The sequence below is a fragment of the Falco peregrinus genome, chromosome 13, assembly GCF_023634155.1.
Source record: "Falco peregrinus isolate bFalPer1 chromosome 13, bFalPer1.pri, whole genome shotgun sequence".
In the NCBI taxonomy this organism is placed as follows: domain Eukaryota; kingdom Metazoa; phylum Chordata; class Aves; order Falconiformes; family Falconidae; genus Falco; species Falco peregrinus.
Window position 1 is genome coordinate 17,184,160 of NC_073733.1, and position 21,302 is coordinate 17,205,461.

Consider the following 21,302-nt stretch of genomic DNA (forward strand, 5'->3'; position numbering starts at 1 on the left):
CATCCATTTTCAGCAAGATGCACCTTGCAAACCAGTGTGATGCTGTGCTCCTGTAAGGGCAGTTTCTAAAACAAAACCCTATTGAATCCTATGCACGATGATGCAGCAACGATGCTCTAACTCACCGCAATTTGGGTATGAGTAGGGAGCACAGAGAAACCAGACTGTAAGTGGGTTTTATAGCAAGGAGAGAAAACACAGCCAATTTCCTCACCGCGAGCTCTGTTTTGCATTCATATTTATGTCCTGCAGCGCTCATCGTAAACAGGCTTTTTACAGCGCCTCAGACTAGAGATCTGCACTGCAGCAACTCAGCACTCCGTAAAGCAGAGGCACAGCAGTCACTCTGCACTCAGCAGCACATGCAGTCATGAATATTCAAGCTGAAGCTATCTGCCTGCACATTTAATCTGTTTTCCCTCAATGGACAGACCCCAGAGATCAGACAGCCCACCACGCACAATGCACAGGGGCCGGCTGTTATTGGTCTATGTTGCACAATATTACATTACCAATTTATTTAAAAATACACATGGCGGCATTTTGCCATACCAACGGAGGAGCACAGAGGTCTATCAATCGTAGATCTGAGTGCTTACTTCAGAAGCACCCAAGCCCCTTCCTAGCCTTGCAGCTCTTGCTGCACCTGCTGATTTTTCTATACCTAAAGCAACTTTCACATGGTATCTTTAGGCACCTGCTAATTCCCTTTGCTGTCCCTGCAAAGGCATCGCTCTTGGCTCGAGCACAGCTGTGCCACACACAGCTCCTCCACGGCTGAGGAGCATCACGTGGTGGTGACATGACTTGTATGGGGCACTGGCTAAAGCAGCCCCAACCTGGGCTCTCTCCGCAGGGGTGAACTCTGTGCTGAGCTTACGGCCAGGCAAGGGAATTAGCAACAGCGACACGTGAACAGGGGCTTCCCCCAAAAAGCATCTTCCTTGTCCTTGCTGAAGGGCTGCACCCAAGCGCATGTGTATGGGCACGGGTGGGAGGAAGATGGGAAGAGTCTCGGTTTCCACAGGAGGTTGCAGCCTCTCCACATTGCAACCAAGGAAGGAGAGAAAGCAACCAGAAAATCAGAGAGAGACAGTCTCCTCTTAAACTGTCCTTTCCCTGGGCAACACGGCGGAAAATTCCACGGAGTGCACGGATCAAACAGCAGAGTTCCCTGGTAACTGGCTCTGGCATGGGGATTTGGCCTGTGGAGGGGAAGCCTAGGGGAGGACATCCATCTAGACAAGGTAAGAAACTACCTGCCTAAGCTGGGCTTCAGAAACATTAATCTTTCTGAAAGTAAATGGATCTTTCTTCCTCCTGAAAGCTAGATCTCCCCTCCATCCATTACACCCTCTATCCTGTGCTTGGCTCATGCTGCCCGGCTCAGAGCTAACACGAATGAATGGTCTTGGCCACACCTGCAGCTTGATTTTTCCTACAGATGAAGAATTCCACCTACAGTTTATTTTTCTATAGTGACACAGCAGTGCAATTTGCTAGGCCAGATACTGTTAGGAATCATAAATACGTAGAAACAGGCAGTACATAGGACGTTGCTCAGCTCTAACACAGAAGCAGTGGGGACAGAAACAGCCTTTTCTGCAGTTCATGGCGACCCCACCACCCACAGGGGACAGGGACACCTGCCTACACTCCTGCACCAACCAAAAAAACCCATGGTGAACCAAGTTGTGTGGAGGCTGACCCAGTCCAGTGCTACTTACATATACAGCTGAGGATCTGAGGTCAGTGTGTCGATGTTGATATGCTGCTCCAGGAGGCTGTAAGCCAGGATAGGTAGTGATGTGAAGCAGATGTTGTACATGGTAAGATAAGCAGCATCGTACAGTGGCTTTAAAAAAGGAAGAAAGAGTAAAGTGAGACAGAAATTCCACTTTAAAAGCCTCCCCACAAAGAAAGTAAAAGTTTCCAGCCCTTGCCTCCGTACATACCCTACAGACTCATCCCTTTGTCACAGCCACATAAGACAGTGTCATTTGACAGGGGTCACGCTCCATGTGATGCCGGGGAGGCCAAGGCACCTACAGGCTGCTTGGCCAGGACCCCACTCCCACCACTGGGAAGTTTTGTGACTCGGCTGGTCTCATCTCCAGCTCATTCTCCAGAAAAATGTGATTAAACAGCTCTTATCACAGCTTTTCTGTAGCTGCTTTTGTGCTGCTGCTGCTTCTATTAATACACTTGATGTCTCCTGTGACTCTTCAAAGACTACACTGTTTAGAGGAACTATAGCTTCTTCTTTTTAGAAAAGAAAAAAAAGCACCAGTGGTTCTGCCAAGACGAGGGAGAATTATCTCCTATCCTTTACTCCCCTCACCGTTATTTTTGAGCCCAAATAGACACAAAAGTCCCTAAGCTGACACAAAAGCTAAAGCTCTGATCTCCAAGCACGTGAACCCACTCACCACATGGATCTGTCCCTCTGATGCTTGCCCGGACTAAGCAAGGCTCTGAAGACACTCATCGCGTGTCTTTTTTTAAAGGCTGCATAAAAGAATGAAATGTTCTTTCTTTTGAGAGACACCTTTAATGCAGGGAAATGCAGCAGAGGAGGAAAGATCAGGAAGTCCTTGAAAAATTTTTCTCTTAAGGCAGGCAGAAGTAGCAAAATCTGGTCAGACAAACCAGATAACCCCCCCTCATTACTTCAGGAACATGTCCGTCTGTTTATGGGTGGTGGATACGAAAGGAATGAAAGCAGATTTCTTGCTTTCCAGTTACAGGTCTCAGAAATATGCTCCAGATATGGTGCTGATCAATGAGATCGGCTCCTACCATCCTCTAAAGCAAGCTGGGGAAGAGGCAGGAAGGCAAAAGCCAAGTTTCTGCTAGGAAGCCTCATTGTGCCACTTGCTTTTTATCTTGGCTTTACAGGCACGTTACTGGAAGTTACCTGCTGTGAGAATCCACAGAAGAACTGGTATAAAAACTGCGGTAAAATGAAGCAAAGGTTCTAGGGAAACAAAACACAAACTGTTAGCAGGGAAGCGCTTGACGACTTGGTCTAAAGCCAAATAACTTTTCCTGTTATCAGTCATTGGTGTCTGACATTACAGCATCAGACAAGTTAGGGTAGGCGTTTTCTACCCAACACAAAACTAATACAGTGTGTAGTTGGTATCTGCGGAAGGCACTGGAAGAAGTCATGTTCACATTCCCCTGTAAGCGCTGTTTTCAAGTGACAGGCACAGGGCAGACACAGCCTGTTGTAGGGAAGGAAAACAGAGCTACAGAATAGCCTATACATTTTTCCCTGGTTTTTTTCTATTGTCAAACAAATCCGTGGTATAAACAAAGAAATAAGCTGCACACGCATCCTTACCTTATAGAAGAAATACTGTACAAGGTGTGCTATTCTCACGTAATACAAATGCCCGTGTGCTAGTAGCAATTTTCTTAAATGTTTAAACTTTGGCACAGCATAGTCACTGTTTCTGGAAGCCTGCCGTCCTTCTTTGCCTTTTATACCTGGAGACAGAAGCGTGGCGAGGGGTTAATCCCTATGGGACTGGAATCTAGACTGATGCTACCCACTAGGCTTGTTCACATCCCTCAGCATCCCAAGGCATGACAAAAGGACATATTTCCTTCTCAAGTGCCCCAGGAGAGCAAAACATTAACGTGCTGCAAGACTCGGTGTGGTTTTGGCTCCACACCACTCGGACCTGCCTCTGGAGTTTTTAAGCTATATTTAGGTTGCTGTCTGAGTTCCTGTGTAAGAGTGTGGTGAGAAGTATCTAAGCAAACCTGATAAGCGATAAGGAACTGGCTTCCCCACGAGCTTGCCCGCACCTCACGCAGCCCTGTTATTTCACTGCAGACGCTCAGCCCCCCCGAGACATCCCCGCAGGGCTGAGCTCCAGAAAGACAGTTTTGTTCCCTCAAAATTTTGTTTCCTCAAAAGCCACAGCCAAACGAGCTGCACCACAACCCCGTGCGTTAGAGGGCACTGCAGCATCTCCAACAGCCCCAGATAAAGAGGCTGCCCTTTCTCTTCCATTGACCCTTCTTTAGCTGCATTGCAAAAATCTCCAGTAATTCTCAGATGTCTGACACCAATCTGCAGAAAGCAGGATAGTTTCCAGCCTGATGTCAGTCACACAGGACTGACACGACATAACTGAGCATCAGCCCCTGGGAAACATGCGCAGGTCGCCAGTGTTGAGTTACTAGCAGCTGTAGCCCAGTCAGCCCTAAATAAATTCTGATCCTTTCATTGCGCTGCCTTTGCAACAACTGCTGGTAATCACCCATCAATTTGCTACTTTTGCCTTTTTTTTTTTTCTGACCAGTGAGTAAACTTTACCACTTTGAATTCGGCCACCGAGTTCTGGAACACAATCTGCAGTTTATCACCGGTAAAGAGAGCGGTACTATCAAAGGTGGGCAGGACATGACGATCCCAAGCGTTTACCTGGAGTCAAACCCTGGCTCCATAGGAAGCAACAGCAGGCTTCCTGCATTTTTCAGCAGGATCAGTTCATCCATGTACAATCAGAAATACTGACTGCACCTCAACAGTGAAACCCAGCAACAGCAGACAGGTCTTAGGTGTCAGACGGATGTTATCAGGGTTCTCACCTATTCCAACATGTGCTTCCAAAATCATACTGACATCATTTGCACCGTCCCCTATGGAAAGGGTTATTGGGCTCCCTTTTGTGTTCTTCACCATTCGCACAATCTAAAAGATTTAAAAAAAGGAGAGCAACAGAAACCACAAATTCAGTTAAAAAGCCTCCAGAGACCTCCCACTGCCCCACTTGCAAGAGACCCCCCAGGACAAGCAACCAGGCTTCTACGGCAGCAAAACCACCCCCGGAGAGTTCAGATTAGTAAAACTGCTCCTTCCTTCCTTCGCACTCACCGAGCAGAAGCCAAGATCCAGCTGCACAGGGCTGAAGAACAATATTTAAAAACAAATCCCAGGCAGCAAGCATCCCACCCTTCCCTTCTGCCAGACCCTGCTCTGCCAGAGGTGGGACGTCCCATGTGTTTCAGGGGGAAACCCTCCCGTGGAAGAGGGGCAGAAACACGCCGCTTATCAGGCTCGGATACCACCAGCAGGCGTGAGGAAGTCACAGACTCCACTTGACAAATTTGGAAAGGGAAAAAAGAACAAGCAGGGGGGTTTGTTTATTTCTAATTGGCTTGGGTTTGTGGCTTCCTGCAAGCATATTAAACAAAGGTTTTACATTCAGATTTCAAAGACTGGTGTGTTTCATGTGTTTCCACCACACTGTGAAGCTCAGATGAGACTTACACACAGCCTGGAGTAGTCCTAGCTGATTAAGAAGATCAGGTCAAGTCCCAGCCAAAGGATTAAAAAGAATCACATCACCTAATGACATACTTCAGTCAGTTAAAAGTAGAGTAAATACCTGTGCTTTCTGCAAAGGAGCCATCCGGCAGCAGAGGACTGCAGTACACTTCAAGCAGATTTGTAGAAATATGTTTTTGTAATTGCTAGAACTGGAGTCCTGAGAAGGGTTGAGTATCAGCGACAGCGTCGAGCCATCTATAATCAGGCCATATTCTTGAGTCAACGTCCAGCTTCTGGGACACAAAGAACACGTTTGAAATAAAATCAGATTTTAAGTCAATGTAGCTGCTGGTATCATCTTAGGGAAAAAGAAATTACTTTTGTATTAATCTTCTTCCCATCCCTTTCGGGGGGTATAGCAACCTTGGATTTAATCTGCACCCTTTGCTAAGGGAACTGTGTAATTAACTTCAAAACCCACAAATACCAGGGATGATGAGCAAAGCAAAGGTGCCAGCCACGGTGTCTGCCAGTAGCCGGCCCCCCAGGGCCACCGCGTGGTCCCGTTTTCTCTACAGACTTCGCATCTGAATCCAGAACGTGCACGGGCTGTGCCCTCTCTCTCACTTACCTCTTCAGGCCTCCCCGGTTCTTGGGAATCTCCTGAATCAGCTTTTTATGGTACTCCATCAGCAGCTCATGGAGCCGATCCTCCTTTCTTTCACTCTCACCCACCGTTTTCGCCGTCAGCTCCAGCAGCTCGGTGCTGGTCTGGAAGAGCCTGCAGGCATAGCAGGTGGATTTGGCAGTTTCCATCTTGTCTCCCGTCAGCACCCAAACCTTCATGCCAGCTGCGTGCAGAGCTTCAATCGTCTCTGCCGACTGCTCCTGCAGCCTGCAAGCAGAAGCAAAACATCACTGCTCAGGTTGGCCCATGCTTAACCCATATAACCCTTATTTTGCAGGTAGGAAACACCAGCTTAGTAGAAGTTAATTGATTTGCCCCGTGCTGGAGAGACCACTGCCACAGGAATAAGGATTAGAAGTCAATCAATCCCAAATTTTTATTTGCAGCTAAAAAAACCAAACAAACAAATCACCGCTTTACACTGTGAGACCTAAAAGTCAAGAGTTTAATTTACAGGTGCAGTTACTGTAACTGAATTTGTTTTGATGTACAAATTAACACTGCGTGCCTAATTCGCTCTCTAGAAGCACAAGTAATTCTGTAGTTTCATTAATATATCCTAATTCCTGCTACATCAGCCAATTTTAGCAACTAGGGTACTGCCACAGAGTAATTAATTACTCTGGACACTTGCAGCACCTGCTTGGCTGCTCAGTTCCACCACAGCAAGTCAGGGCCACGATGCAACGTCAGAGAGAAACCGTAGGTACCACAGCATCAGTGGTGGTGGTGGTCACCCCTTTACCTGTCTTCTACAGCAGTAGCCCCTATCAAGTGCATGTCTGCTTCTGTGTCTTCAAAAACTTTTGCCATCTTTTCCTCCCTGTCCTGCAGAGCCATCTTTGCTTCATTAAGTTGCCTGTCAATTTTGTCATACTCCTTCTGAGTTAGTTCTTTGAATGCCACGCAGAGTGTTCGGTAGCCATCCTGGTAGGGAGAGGGAGAGAAAATAAAGTGGACAAGCGCCCTAAAACCAGATTTTCTACAGCTCCTCACTTTAGGGCTAGTGCTTTTCTCCACCATCAGTGCTTTCTGTCGGTACTGACCCTGATGGCAATGACAATTTGTTGGCTCGAGTCAAAAGACTGATTTCTCTGTGTTTACACAGTAACATCTTCCCATCAGAGCAACCGTGGTTACGCCTATTACGTGCACGTAATATGGCGGAGAGATACTAAGGGAAGGACCGGAGCCAAGAGCATGCATCCAACAGGGAGAGCAGGGGCTGGGTGTCCTCATGACCGGGACCAGGCACTACTCCCACCACAGTAAACTGCCTGCTATTATTATTTCTATTTTTAACTTGCTTAGGAGATGCTTGGACACAACTGTGATGGAGACCATATAAGTATATCAAAAGTCAAATAAAGGTGGAAGCCAAAGAAACAGAAAAGGAAAGAAGCCTGGCTTCAAAACAATGTCAAGTGACAGATTTTCAGTACTTCCCTCCAAAGCAAGGTCACATTCCTATTTTTGGAATAAGGCTTTCCTGACCCCAGGAGCCAGCCAAATTCCATCTACAGGCTCACCATAGCATTGCGCTCCACATGGACTTTTGTTTGTTGGATTTCTTCTTGCTGCACCCTTGGAAAAATAGAGGAGTCTGCTCCTTTACAGAAGAGAAGCAACTTTCCTAAAAGCAAATTACAGTTTATAGCATTCACAAATTGTAGAAAGACTGACCAGCTTCAACAGCAAGCAAATGATGCAGAGGAAGGGACTACTAGAAGCCCAGCTGCGTACCAAAAGTGGTCTTACACTAGCCTGCACAAAGCCTTGTTTGACCTCAAGACGGGACGTTGGGCATCCCCACCAGCCCCTGAGCGAGCTTGCTGCAACAGGCTGGACAGAGCCTGTTTAGAAGCCTCGGCAACCTTTTCAGGGTGGGTAAAATCAGCAACCCATACCTTACAGGACTGACATTTGAGAAGGATGGTGACCTCTGAATTTTTGACTGCTACTCCCATGAAAACCCATCCTACTCAGGGGAAAGTCTCACAACTCCCCTCTCCCTGTACCTGGACCTCCAGGCTGGAACAAGGCAAGCAGGGAACTCTCCACAGGTCACTGTCCCCATCCCTGTCCCCTACTCTTATCTGGTGCTGTTCCCTGACAAATGCTATGGAGAAAATTAACTCTATCCCAACCAGACCCAGTACAGAATTTAATCAGACCAGCTCAGAAGAGCTAACAGCTTTGCCCCTCTGGGTTACAGGAATAAAGAGGATGTGTTTCGTACTTGTGTGCACGTGCACACATGTATGGGAACCCAGAAATGCATTTTAACTATACCTGTGGTGGTTCTCACAATGACGCTCATACGGCGACGGACAGGATCAAAGTTCAACACGTGAAGAAGCTGGTACCTTATGGGAAAAAAACCAAAGGAGCTTAGACTCAGTAAAAGACAAATACTGAAGACTGAAAATCACTAACAACGACCTGCAGAAATCAGTACACCCTACAAGTGGCAGCACCCACTGGGCAATGTACTTTCTACAGTTACTGCACAAGAAGAGAGAGTAAAAACACCCACTGCAGTGCTGCTTTGAGCATGGGGCTGGGGGTGTGGGTGCCCACCAGTGCACTGAGCCCCCAGGCTGGGCAGCAGCTCAGCAGGCAGCGGGGACCGTGTGCCACAGGCAGTGACATCGTCTCTGGCATTTAAATGAAGTTTCACCATAAGGGGAGTAAGAAGTGAAACTTGCTTGTGGAGGCAAGTTCTCGGGGAGCGCTGGGATTAGGTCAGTGATTCTCAGATGTCAGAGCTGTGAGCGCAGGGTGAGACCTAATTATTTTCAGCTCAGGAGGGGGAAAAAAGTTACAGGGAAGGGAGCCATATCATGTGGTTTAGGCTTGCAGCATCCTGCTGCGAGGCCCAGCCACCGTCTGCAAGGTCAGCAATCGCCCCATGAATCCCGGGAGCCATCTGCACAGCCAGGCACAGATGAAGGATCCATACAAGGGACTGCGGGCACTTAAAGGGAGCTGAATTTAGATGTCACTGAAATTGCCAGCAGATCTTTGCAAGCCAGCCTTTCAGCCTGCACCTTGCTGACAGCCCTCTGCAGAACAGCCTTGACCTTGCCAGGTGGGCCACATTGACCAGACCCAACTAAGCCGGGTGGGAGCCAGCACAGCACTAGCAGCCCCGCTCCTCAGCGGCCCCGGAGGCACTTACATTTCAGTTTCATTCTTTTGGTTTCGTATTTTCATGAAATTGTTTTCAAGTCCTAGAAAAGTGAAACCATACCTGTCAATAAACAAAAGGACAGAACAACATTGAAAACACCCATGGGCACGCATTATACACTAACAATGTTCTCTTTTCACCTCCTGTACTGCAGAGAAGAGCAAAGAAGTTAGCAAGCCTGAGCTAAAAAAGCTGGGCTGAACGTTTGCTTGCTCCACGCAGAGCCTGCTGTGGTGTCCTGGCACTGCTCCCATGACCTTGAGGTCTGGGCACTGCAGCGCACAAACACCAAGAGCCTCTGGATGTGGTCCCCTGGGTCTCCTGCAGATTTACATTGCCATGAGCAAGTATATACAGCTGCAACAGCCGCTGCCTAAAACCTAGGGGCTGGCAATAGCATAGAATGGTTGGAGTTGGACAAGATCTTAAAGATCATCTAGTCCCAAACCCTCTATTGTGGGCAGGGACACCTTCCACTAGCCCAGGTTGCTCAAAGCCCTGTCCAACCTGGCCTTGAGCATCTTTGCCAGGGTTCGAACGTGCATTTGATAAAAGTAACCCATCCCATTATTTTACTGCTACATGCCAAGGAAGCAACTGGGCTGCAATATGCACGTGGTAACTGGCCTCCATTTCTCGGCGATAAAAGCACGTGGCCATGGGGGCTCCAGCAAAGGAGCCTCGGCCCAGCCAGGCACTGCAGCAGCTCGGGGCTGCTCTCAGCGGCGAAGGCAAACCACAACCTCCAAAGAAGTTGCGCAGGGAAGACCCTTTGCAGAGCATCCCTTTTACAGAGAGCTCATTTAAACCCACAGACACACATGGCATCACAGGGCTACAGGTCAGGCCCAGGGTTAGTGTCACAACGAGACACTGCAGAGGGAGCTGCAGTCTTGACCGGGGAAAAGGGGTCTATCGCCTTCAGATAACCCTCACCTCCTTCCCACCAGAGAGAGGGAATTAAAAAACCCAACGATCTTTTAGTCTTACTTTTCTGCGCCTTTCACCAAAGCAATTTCATCTGGGGAAGAGGAGATATAGGAGTATTTGCGTTCTGGATGTCCTATCAGCCCGTCCATCTGGTCTGCTTCCTTGATCTGAACAGTGTGGCACAGGCAGAGGGCTCGCAGGAACAGCTCCTCACGGCTCTGGGCAGGAGGGAGGGAGGGCTCATTGCCAGCTCAATGCCATGCACCGAGCCCACCTCGCAGCGCTTGGTTGTGATTTTTGTGGATGCATCTTAAAACAAAAAAATGAACACCCCCTCCCCGCCTTCTGCTGTACGTACCCAGCCAGGAGCTGACCACAAAACCCTAAGTCATCAACATGCAGATTTCTCACCTTTTCTGCTTTGCCATAATATTTTAGGGGTCCATCAGTCTGAGAGAAGCCATCCATCTCTGAAATGCAGTCTTTGTAGTTATGCCCATCTATGCAGCACTCTATGAACTCCATGCTGTTTTCTGTCAGGGTCCCAGTTTTGTCTGTGAAGACGTACTCCACCTAGAAGCAAACAGGCAGGCTGCCTCGCTGCACCCCAGCCCCATGTGCCTGGGAAGGAGCCCCCCAGAAACAACGAGGCTGGGGTGGTTTAGTGCATCTGTGCCAATGCTGAAGAGTACGTTGCTGCTATCCTAAACTGGCGCCCCAAAGATGCGAATGCCCCACAGGAGTTACACCACTACGTAGTTCTACTACTTTGCTCCTCAGAGTAGCTCCTTTGTTTTCAGCCCATTGCACAGGTGGCAGGAGGCAGCTCCTGAAGACTTAAAAATCTGTTTCCAGGCTCTGTGTGTTCCCCTCACCCTCTTTATTGGGTCCTTTGCTATAGCTCCTAGCACTCATATAGCTGCTGCTGCAGGTTTGCTGCCTCCTTTGGGGGATTTCCATCTTGGTGCTGTATTTGAATTAGGTAATTGCTACTCTAAGTATTTATATATTTATGTTAAAGCAAAATAAAAAGCAGGAGGCACTACACCTCTCTCCCGGTGCAGATAAGAAAGGGAAGCCTGAGCTGTCTAATTGCCCCAGCAAAGCCAGCAGCAGCGTGGCTGCACGTGCATTGCGTGCCCAGAGAGATGGCTGGGCAGACATTTTCATTAATCCTCGAAAAGACAGGATTTTTAATTTTCAATTGAAGCAGCGAAAGTAAACCACCCTGACATGCAGAGAGCTGTGCCTGATATTCCCCAATATGGAAACAATTGGCGTGACCCAATTCCTGCTCTTTCATGCACTATTTATAACCTTATCCGTTTCGCAGAGCGAGTAGAATCACATTAAATGGAAAGTGCCACCAAACCGGCTGAAGCTCTGCCCTGAGGGGACCGCAAGGGACTGCCACAACAAGGGTTCCTATCAGAGAGGATGTTTTTGTTCACAGTTTCATCCAAGCAGATTCAAACAGAGCGTGTTCTGACCTGCCCAAGCTCTTCGTTCAGGTCTGAGGTGTTCACCAATGCTCCCTCCTTTATTTCTTCGTCATACATCTCCTTGTCCCAAGAGATGAAGAAGGAGCCCAAGAACTTCTGCATCTCTACTGTAACATACATGGAGACTGGGATGATGAAATTGAAGAGGACCATGAACGACAAGAAGTCTGTGAACATCCGCAAGACCTGCCATAGAAAGAGGAGAAGACGATGCAGTCTGTGCCTATCAGGTGTAACTCAGGAGCAGTTTACAGCAACACCTCTGGGGTTTTAGGCAGCTTTTCTTCCAAGGTTAAATAGAAAAAAAAAACCCAACGAAATCTGAAAACGAATACAGCTAAGATACAGGGCCAAATTCCACCTTCCTTTCATGCAGATAAATCTCACTGTCTTCTGCAGATCGACAAGGGTATAATACAAGGGTACATCTCACCGCTTCACAGTGACCAAAATTATGTTTTATTCAAGTATATTCCTCTTAAGCATATACTACTACATTCTGCTCATTCTGATCTCGGGTAACTAGAAACAAGGAGCAAGTGGCTTGAGACCTGTCAAGCTATGGTGAGGGTACAACTCATGCAGCGACACTCCCGTAAGTCCTACTCAATGATCCATCAAATAACTGATTTCTACACACTCACATTCACTCTTTCAGACTTGACTGCCCATGTCTTGACAAGTTTAAGAAGCTGGTTGACATGGCCTCAGTTTGAGTTTACCTACTCAAAGCTGAAAGATAGCTCGAGTTCAGATAAGGATCCACATCAAATCAGCTGCTGCATTTCTAAAAAATACAGTATTTATTTATGCTTCGTCCCGCTCCACGCAAGCATCGCCTTGCACAAGCACGAGAGGCAGGAAAGAAAGGCAAACAGCACTCGAGACAAAGGAAACGACAGCACTTCCAGTGAGCAAACAGGGCTCTCAGGGCTAGCAGCAGACACTGTAGATTAAATAAAACCCTCAGAATAACAAAGCCGGAGGAGGCACTGAAATACAAATCCACTCACCTTGAATGTGTCTCTCTCTTTTTTAGTCTTTTCATTGTACCAAGGCTCATCATTAAATGGATTACTCTGCCAGACGTATTTCAGAGTTGTGCACACAGTAGCCTTGCTCAACAGGATGCACAAATACACTATCAGGAAAGCATTGATAGATCTGAAAGACAGGTTTCTCTTTAAAATTCTTGCAGCTATTATTATATAGAAAATGACACAAATAAGCAGGAACAAGACTTCCTTACTTTAAGAAGGGAATGTTTTTCTGTTAATACAGAACAAGTGCTTTTGACACTGTAGATATTCAGGGTCAGTTCATACATTTTAACAATTCTTAACTTTGTTTTTAAATAAAAAAAAGCTACTAAATGATACAGCTTCTTGAAAGATATGCTTAATCAAATACACAGATTTTCTATGCAATCAGAGAGCATCTGAAACAAAAGGCAGCAGATTAGGGGATTATTTCTGTACATGTCATCCATTAAAAAAAAACAAAAAAACAACAGCTTTTACCATTTTTTTGCTGACTATAAATACTCACTTTTCTACAGCAGACCGTTTCTGAGATTTCCCTTGGTAGTTCAAAGCCATTTTCGTTTCCATTCCAGTATAGACTGCAACTCCTACAGGGTATTAAAGCAGGGCTCATAAGGGACTCGCAGCCCCGGAGGGACCCAGCTCGCACTTAGCCATGAGGGGCATTGGTGGTTACATGAAACTCGAATCCCAGCTGAAGAAAAAGGCATTACCCAAGGACTGTTCAACTACAGAAACCTCCGAGGCTGCTAAGTAATGTAATTGCACATATCCCAGAGCACTGAGCAGGAGCCTACGGATCACATACAGTCAGAAAAAACATCAGTCTTCTGTAACAGCCGTCACCCTCGATCACTAGTGTCTGGGACAGTGATCCTAGCGCATGTTTTCAGCAAAGGATTTGGGAACAGCTGCCTGCTCTTTGTATCTCAGGTAAAAGGAAAAGCTTGCTCAGGTGTATTAACACGCCCTGCACTCGGCCACACCGCAGGTATCGCCAGTATCTCCTAATGTCACCCTGTCAACTTTGCAATCAGCTTGCATACCAAATCTAACTGTGGAGCCCAGGCAGGCAAGCTGTAAGGAAGTATTTTCCCTCGACAGGTTGAGTGATGAACATCTACATTTGTCATTATTTATCAGAACTATTTAAATAAATAAAATAATAACAATAATAACTGTTCACCATAAATCTTCTTGGTATTTTTGAGAGTAGCACCTTTCAGCAACAGGTTTTCAGGACCCAAAGACCTAAACATAAAAGAAATTATTGTATCACTTAAAGAAAATTCAATCTGCCTTATAATTTAGACCCAGAGATAGATTATAAAGCTAAACAGATGGTTTTTAGATCTGATTACTTGTTTTGTATGTTAAATTGGGCATTGCTTAAATTTAGTTTTCTATTTATATACTTTTGTATCTATTCCATTTTACACAGACTACCCTTGGTGCTCAAAGTTTCAAATTTAATGGGGGATTACCAGTAAGGCTCTTGAGGAATAAGTACAAAATGTTCAGATCTAATATGTTCCAGCGCTTACATAAAAAACTGATTTTAAAAGCACTGAAAACCTGTCCATTCCAGCACAGTCGATTAACGCCACCAAAGCCAATGGGTTATTTTGCTCCCGGCTGTACTTTTGTTTCTCTTCAAAACCCCACTCATGACTCTGTTGCTTCTAGAGTCCAGGTAGAACCAGCACAGCATGAAACACAGCCAGCACTGCTCTGGTGACAGCCATCTGGTTTTGATGACTTATAAATGTTATTTATTTTTTTTCCCCTGAAACACTAATTGATGTTTAAGTTTCTAGTTTCCTTCACAGAATGACAGAATGGTCAGGATTGGAAGGGACCTCTGGAGATCACCTAGTCCAGCCCCTGCTAAAGCAGGGTCACCTGGGGCAGGCTGCACAGAGTCACGTCCAGGCGGGTGTGAATGTCCCCAGAGAAGGAGCCTGCACAGCCTCTCTGGGCAGCCTGTCCCGGGGCTCTGCCACCCTCACGGTAAGGAAGTTCCTCCTCGTCTTCAGAAGGAACTTCTTGTGCTGCAGTTTGTGCCCTTTGCCCCTTGTCCTGTCGCTGGGCACCACTGACAGGAGCCTGGCCCCGTCCTCCTGGCACTGGCCCTTAAGATACTTGCAGACACGATGGGATCCCCCCTCAGCCGCCTCCTCTCCAGGCTGGACAGGCCCAGCTCTCCCAGCCCTCCCACACCAGGGAGATGCTCCAGTCCCCACATCATCTTCATAGCCCCGTGCTGGCCCCTCCCAGCAGCTCCCTGTCTCTTTTGAACTGGGGAGCCCAGCACTGGACCCAGCACCCCAGATGTGCCTCACCAGGGCAGAGCAGAGGGCAGAGTCACCTCCCTCGACCTGCTGGCCACGCTCCTCCCGATGCACCCAGGGTCCCACTGGCCGCCTTGGCCACCCGGGCACACTGCTGGCCCATGGGCAACTTGCTGCCCACCAGAGCTCCCAGGCCCCTCTCCGCAGAGGTGCCCCCCAGCAGCGCAGCCCCAACTCCATTGGGTTCCTCCCTGCCCAACCCTCCAGCCTGCCCAGGTCTCGCTGAATGGCAGCGCAGCCTCTGGGGTATCAGCCGCTCCTCCCAGCTCTGTACCATCAGCAAACCTGCCCAGGGTGCTCTCTGTCCCTCATCCAGGTCACTGATGAATACCAGTATTTTGCAATTGCTTTGTAAATTTGTTTCCCATCAGCAGGGGAGGACATTACTGGCAGTTCCCGCATTGCTTCCCCAAGAGGGGCACTAACATATCACCGGACAGCAGAAGGGAGTAAGTGGAGATGTTAACTATAAGCCTCCCTCAACAATGAAATATTTGGAATGGTTAAAGAAAGACATTTCCTAATGATGGCAGCACAAGTTCAGGTTCCTGAAATTCAATGCAGATACCCAACCTCCCTCTCCGAGGAGGGTCAGCAAGATTGCTGCAAGACCAACCTGGCTACGGGCTCCTGGTTACTTCTGTAGATGATAATTCTTCCAACAAATCTGCAATAGAGGTATGAAAAACTTGCATTACAAACACATTATAAAGAGCTACTACAAGCATACTAAAAGAAGTCATTGGCAGGAGATGGAAGCAAACATGTAAGCAAGTGCATTTGAGAGTTTAATGCTTCAGAAAGGTGGCTGTGCTCAGGACAGGGAGAAGCCACACACCCCCCCAAAGCCAAGGGTGTCCCCCAGGTGCCACCTACCACAGGGCAGCAGCAGCACCTGACCGTGCCTGCGGACTCCAGCACATCCCCATTACAGCATGCAACACACCCCAACGAACCTCCTTCAAGGGATGCTAACAACAAAGACCGCTTACTCCTGGAAATCATTTGGCCCAATGCATTTTAGCTGGGAGGTAGAGTGCCCTAAGAACAGGCACATGGACTGTTGCTACAGCTGAGCTGACAAAAAATAGCTCATTACACCATGATGAGTGTTACATGGGGGAGGTTTTGCTGCAAAGAAACCGAGCCCTGAAGAAATGTGGTGTCAACTTTGCCATCCTCATATTCAAGAAGCCCGGCAGCTTCTTGCTGCCTGGAGAAACCTTTTGGGCTCTGACAAAAAGAGAAAGCCCTTCGCTTTGCTGAACTGTAAATGATTAGATCCCCTAACTGATGGTGCTCAGGTGTCTGCAGGGAGATGACACCGGGCAGGGGCAGCAGACTCACTTGTAGAGGTCAGGCTGTGGCTGTTCGCACTCGATTGTGGCTGTGAGGGAGTCAATGGCTTCATCCGTACAGAGCACAGTGGTATCCCGCACTGCGTAGTGAGTCTGGACAGAGAAGCACAGGCAGAATCACCACGAGCCCGCAGCACCACCACCCATCCAAGTTTTTTACCCCATTACTTTAAACACCACTGTGCAAAGGCTTGTCAGCACCAGCAGCTCACCCAAGCCCTCGCCCTGCTCCCACACAGCAGCTGAAGCATCTCTCAGCGAAAGACTGAAGTCAATAAGCTTAAGAGAAACCAGAGCAGGAAGGAGCTGCTGTATGTTTGTTCAGTAAGGTGTGCACCAAAAGCAGAGCATCTTTGGCTTCTCTGCAGGGACTTGCTGCCACCCCGGCTGGGGTGGGGTGGGGGGGTGCTGCAGGTGCCTCCAGGGCAAAGGGGCTCCCGGGGACCACCTGCCTGCCCGCTCCTGAAGGTAATTAGACACCAGCTCCAGCGCCCAGGGATCAGTCGGAGTGCTGGCAGACTCCAAACTATTTTTAGCAGCTGCTGCTGCAAAGGTTCATCTCTCACAATTAACTGGAAACCGTGAAGGATCTGCTCGCTGCCTTCCAGGCTCTATTTATAGGAGCTGCTCAGAGCTCCAAGTCACGGCAGGCTGCTCAGCAAGCTGCCTCAATCCATCTTCATAAACAAATTCATTAAAAAGCTTCCTCCACTCCTTACATTTGCATTCCCCTCCTTGCACATCCCGGGAGGAACTGTTACGTTACACATGCTGCAGTCACGACATTATAAATACCCACCTTCATGTCATTTTGGTAGCCTGCCTGGCTTTTCGTATTGAAAGCAGACACACAAACACATACACACCTCTGGTATAAATCACAGCTTTTGTGAAACAACTCAAAACTTCCTGCAGTGCCCAGTACCAAACCCAACCCTTGCGCGGGGTTTTGCATCCACTGCTCCTGTCACCATGGACACTGTGCAATTACTGAGTGACCCTTCAAAGCTGCCTCCTAATCAGTTCCACGATCTTTACATCCTCAGTCCTTTAGCACACTTAGAAAACACATGTTCTTTTAGATACCTATGACCGAAGATGCATACTTCAAAGACAGAGCCCTGACAAAATCGCCTTCGTGGTTCTGCTCCACTTTCACTTAACCAGGCATCTTTCCCATACCTTGACCTGACATGCCCCAAATACCAGAAGTGCAGATGAGGTTCTGTGGGTACCTGAATGTGCTCCCCTCGCCCTCCTTTTGCAGCAAACCCTGGTTCCTAATGTCAGACCCATATCCCCAATCACCACTTGCTTTTCTACTCCTTCTCCCCCTTTCAAACTCATCTTCATCTCATCAAGAAACAGGAGACGGCTCCCAGTCACCTACAGGAACCCAGAAAACAAGAAAAACACACCACAGTGCTCAATATAGAAATTCAGCATTGCACTTACAGACTTCAAAAGTTAGTAAGAGCCAAGACTCTGCAAAAGTTATGTGAACTCATGCATATAATACACCTGACACAAAGAAGCAATTGCCTGTTTAACATGGTTATCTATTTTTAGCCTCAAGCCACTTCAAAGCTCCACTCCTCCTCACTAGTGGAACCAGTACGGTGTACCAGCACTGCATCAGCTCCTACACAAGATTTCCAGTACCGATTAACAGCCACCCGTAAAAAGACGAGCCACAGAGCCCATACAATACAGACCAGATTGCCAATGGCATCCCACTGACTTCAGAGTGTGCTGGAATGAATCATGTCATCTGAAAGGACCTTCCAGTCTTACTATTGCAGTTGCTGCTATTTGTATAAATATTTATCAAACACAAGTGCAAACAAATGTTTATGTCTTCTGATGCATATAAGTTTTCCTGTTGTTGTTGCTGTTTCTTTCCCTAGTTTGGGGTGTGTGAATGAAGAAAAAAAATAAACTGGAGATTCATCTTGAGCAAGACTAGTATTAAATTTCACTGCTTGATTCAGGGAAAAGGTGAAAAAAACCCAAAAAACAGAAGCAATGTTTTTCTCATGCAAGTGAAAAAATCCCCAAATTAATGTAGACATACTGCCTCAAAAAGTCCCCAGTCTCACTGGAAAAACTCAGTTTAGTAACAGACACGTCAGCAGGTACTGGAAAGGGAGCCAAAGCAGCTGCAGGCACTGTTTTACTAATGCACCAGACCTCGCAATGTGCAGCTGGAGCAGGAAAGCACTACCACTTTCCCACAATGGGCAATAAAACAGCAAAGCCGTATCAATAAACATCGATACAATGTGGGGCAGCGCCAGTAGAAATGGCTGTTGGGAGACAAAGTGGAAACAAACAATCCCCAGAGGGCTTCCATGCCCCCTGCACCCATGCACTGGGAGCAGACAGAGGGAAGAGCTGTTAAATACAGCCACGGGGATCGGCTCTGCAGGAGCATCCTCCAGTTAAGCACATCCCACCCCGTTCAAGCACTGGCTTTAGTGGTAGCTCCAGGCATCCAAGTACCCCTGAGCACTGCCCCATCCATCCCCGTCACCTTGAAATTGGACTCGCCATCGAGACTCGCTGTAGTGACGTAACAGGTCCCATCAGTGCTGCTGGAGGCCAAAAATATCAAGTCACAGGGGAAGGTCTCATCCGCTTTCACTTCTACTATGTCTCCAACCTGGAAGAAAGGAAACATCTACATGAAAAGCCCTCTCAGTTGTTATTAGATAGTCACAGATTTAGCTTCTCTCAAAGCCTAGCAGATAGCGTCTTGGCTAAAAGGGAAAGCAGGCTTCAGGAGGTGCACAGGTCCCTGAGCATCACTCCACAGCCCAAAGGGTTGATCCAGCCCAGCACCAACTCCCAGTGCCCACATGGCATGGTTAGTATTTATGTCTCTGCTAAATCTCGATGGAGCAAGAGACTGTACTTGTCTGAAGTGCAGTGTGATAAATTAACGTCAAAGCTAAGCGTACTTTCCTGGTGTCCTTGGGAGATTTGGAAATAGAAGAGGACTGCCTGTCCTGGAGAACTGCAAAATGCTGACAGATCTGTCAGTTGTCAGCCCTGGTATGGCTTTTGCAAGACAGCTTTTCAAAAGCAATAAAAAAAAAAAAAGCAGCAGCATCACTCCTTAACCAGGAACGACTCTCAGAGCATCTCATCTGAAAGCGAGCTCACTGGGGCAGCTCTAACCGCAGTACATCGCTCCTCCCCTGCTCTTGTCTCCTTACCACATACCCCGTGTTCCCATCGGCTTCAGCGATAACCACACGCAAGTTCTCTGTTAACAGTTACCTTGATTTTCTCACTCTCCTTCTGCACTTGCTTTGCGTTTTCGACAATGAAGACATTGCTTTTGTTCACTTCGTTGTCAGCTCTGTGCCTCAGCCAGTCCTCATATCCCTGAGCACACAAATACAGGCAACACAAACTCGTAACGCAGTAAATTACCGAAAGAGAAAGAGTAGGGACAGAGATAGGGACAGGTTTAAAAAATGAATAAATTAAGCAGTCCTTAGAACTCCTTCATGCCTGACAAAACATCAACCAGAGTAGCTCAGGATGAATCAATTTATTTTAAAAACTTCATATGCATATTTGACAGATTCATAACCGATTAAAATAACACACAAAAATAATCTATATGCAGCGCATGCAACAAGCAGCTGAACTACTGTAACATGTTTCTATTATTCTCAGCGTTGGCAAGAAGTGGCTGATAATATGACTAATACCCTTAGCACCCCGCAACTCTTTCCTATGGTAACGCAGGATGAGACTCTTCCTCTTCAGTCTTTACTGAAAGAATAAAACATTCAGATTTGAAGCAGATGGCTTTTACTCTAGCACTCCCTTTCTGGCCCCTGAAGAAGAAACTTCTTTTATTATTCAATCCTTCTGTAGAGGAAATTTTAAATGGCACATGTGCGTACGATGGGAGGAAGGGCTTTTAACACCGCAAGAAGATGAGAAGTGCATATTTTCACGGCTAGCTGAGTGGTTGAACAGAACCTGTCCTTTCCATTTACCAACACCAGAGCAGAGTGTGAGCTATATTTGGAGCACATCTCTGCGAAGACTCAGACAGCATTTCTAAAAAGAGAAGAAAAATTCAAGTAAAGCCAGAACTACAGTAGTAACCTTTACTGACCCTCGTGGCTTGCTTACAACGGTACATATAGAGATGCTTTACATTGTCAAAAAAAGAGAGAGCAATAAATAACCACACTCAACATGCAGCCTCTCTTGAAAAGCACCAGTACACGTCTCACCTTCTGAGAGGGCTTCACCAAACCTACCAGCCCATTTTGGTGACTTTTGAGTATATTCAGATACACGCTCATCATTTTCTCTACTGCATGTCTTAAAGAGCATCTTCCTCCCCCCACGCTGACACCTGTACCTGTTTGATAGCTGTGACAGTGATGACAAAGAAGAGCGGGAGGCCACTTGTCACCGGGCTGGTTGGGGTGTCCACTATCACCTGCAGAGAGAAAAAATGCACTGCTGACAACTGGCTTCCAGGCAGCAGAAGAATCAAAAACTCTGGTAACGGGGGCAAAAGGGTGCTCATCCCACTGGGGGTAAGGCACAGGCCAGCAGGGGAGGAAGGGGCACACGAGAATGACCAGCACAGGCATCCCCCGGAGTGCTCTCCTCCATCATGAGGGGACTACACCACCTCCTCCCGAGTACCATGGGATGTCCTCAGGTGGGAAAATCCCTATCAGAAGTAGCTCACAGCCTAAGTCTGACCTTGCTCTAGTGGGAAACAAAAGCCTGGATGAATGGGCTGCTGGGGACAGGCTGTATAAACGCAACTACTCACGGTGCGGGTGCCAGCAAGCCTGCTCCCACCACGGGGTGTGCTGGAGAGGACCGAGGCAGGGGAGGGGAGTGGGGCAGAGGCAGCAGCACAGAATCACAGAACAGTTGGCATTGGAAGGGACCCCTGGAGATCAC

General features: G+C 47.5%; 1 protein-coding gene across 11 annotated transcripts in view; it reads right to left on the reverse strand.

Annotated features, from left to right (window-relative positions):
- Positions 1–21,302, reverse strand: part of ATP11C (ATPase phospholipid transporting 11C) — a 60,479-nt gene that overhangs the window by 14,758 nt on the left and 24,419 nt on the right. For all 11 annotated transcript variants that reach the window (XM_055817822.1, XM_055817825.1, XM_055817826.1 and 8 more), the window contains exons 4-24: positions 20,743–20,823; positions 19,635–19,742; positions 18,886–19,014; positions 16,342–16,445; positions 15,611–15,661; positions 13,830–13,894; positions 13,149–13,230; positions 12,614–12,764; positions 11,589–11,786; positions 10,510–10,671; positions 10,159–10,316; positions 9,157–9,228; positions 8,268–8,341; positions 7,505–7,608; positions 6,721–6,902; positions 5,919–6,182; positions 5,406–5,580; positions 4,606–4,708; positions 3,347–3,492; positions 2,918–2,977; positions 1,728–1,855 (exon numbers count right to left, since the gene is read on the reverse strand). In XM_055817822.1, the coding sequence (XP_055673797.1) occupies positions 1,728–1,855; positions 2,918–2,977; positions 3,347–3,492; positions 4,606–4,708; positions 5,406–5,580; positions 5,919–6,182; positions 6,721–6,902; positions 7,505–7,608; positions 8,268–8,341; positions 9,157–9,228; positions 10,159–10,316; positions 10,510–10,671; positions 11,589–11,786; positions 12,614–12,764; positions 13,149–13,230; positions 13,830–13,894; positions 15,611–15,661; positions 16,342–16,445; positions 18,886–19,014; positions 19,635–19,742; positions 20,743–20,823 (2,597 nt within the window). The remainder of the gene's footprint in view (positions 1–1,727; positions 1,856–2,917; positions 2,978–3,346; positions 3,493–4,605; positions 4,709–5,405; positions 5,581–5,918; positions 6,183–6,720; positions 6,903–7,504; positions 7,609–8,267; positions 8,342–9,156; positions 9,229–10,158; positions 10,317–10,509; positions 10,672–11,588; positions 11,787–12,613; positions 12,765–13,148; positions 13,231–13,829; positions 13,895–15,610; positions 15,662–16,341; positions 16,446–18,885; positions 19,015–19,634; positions 19,743–20,742; positions 20,824–21,302) is intronic.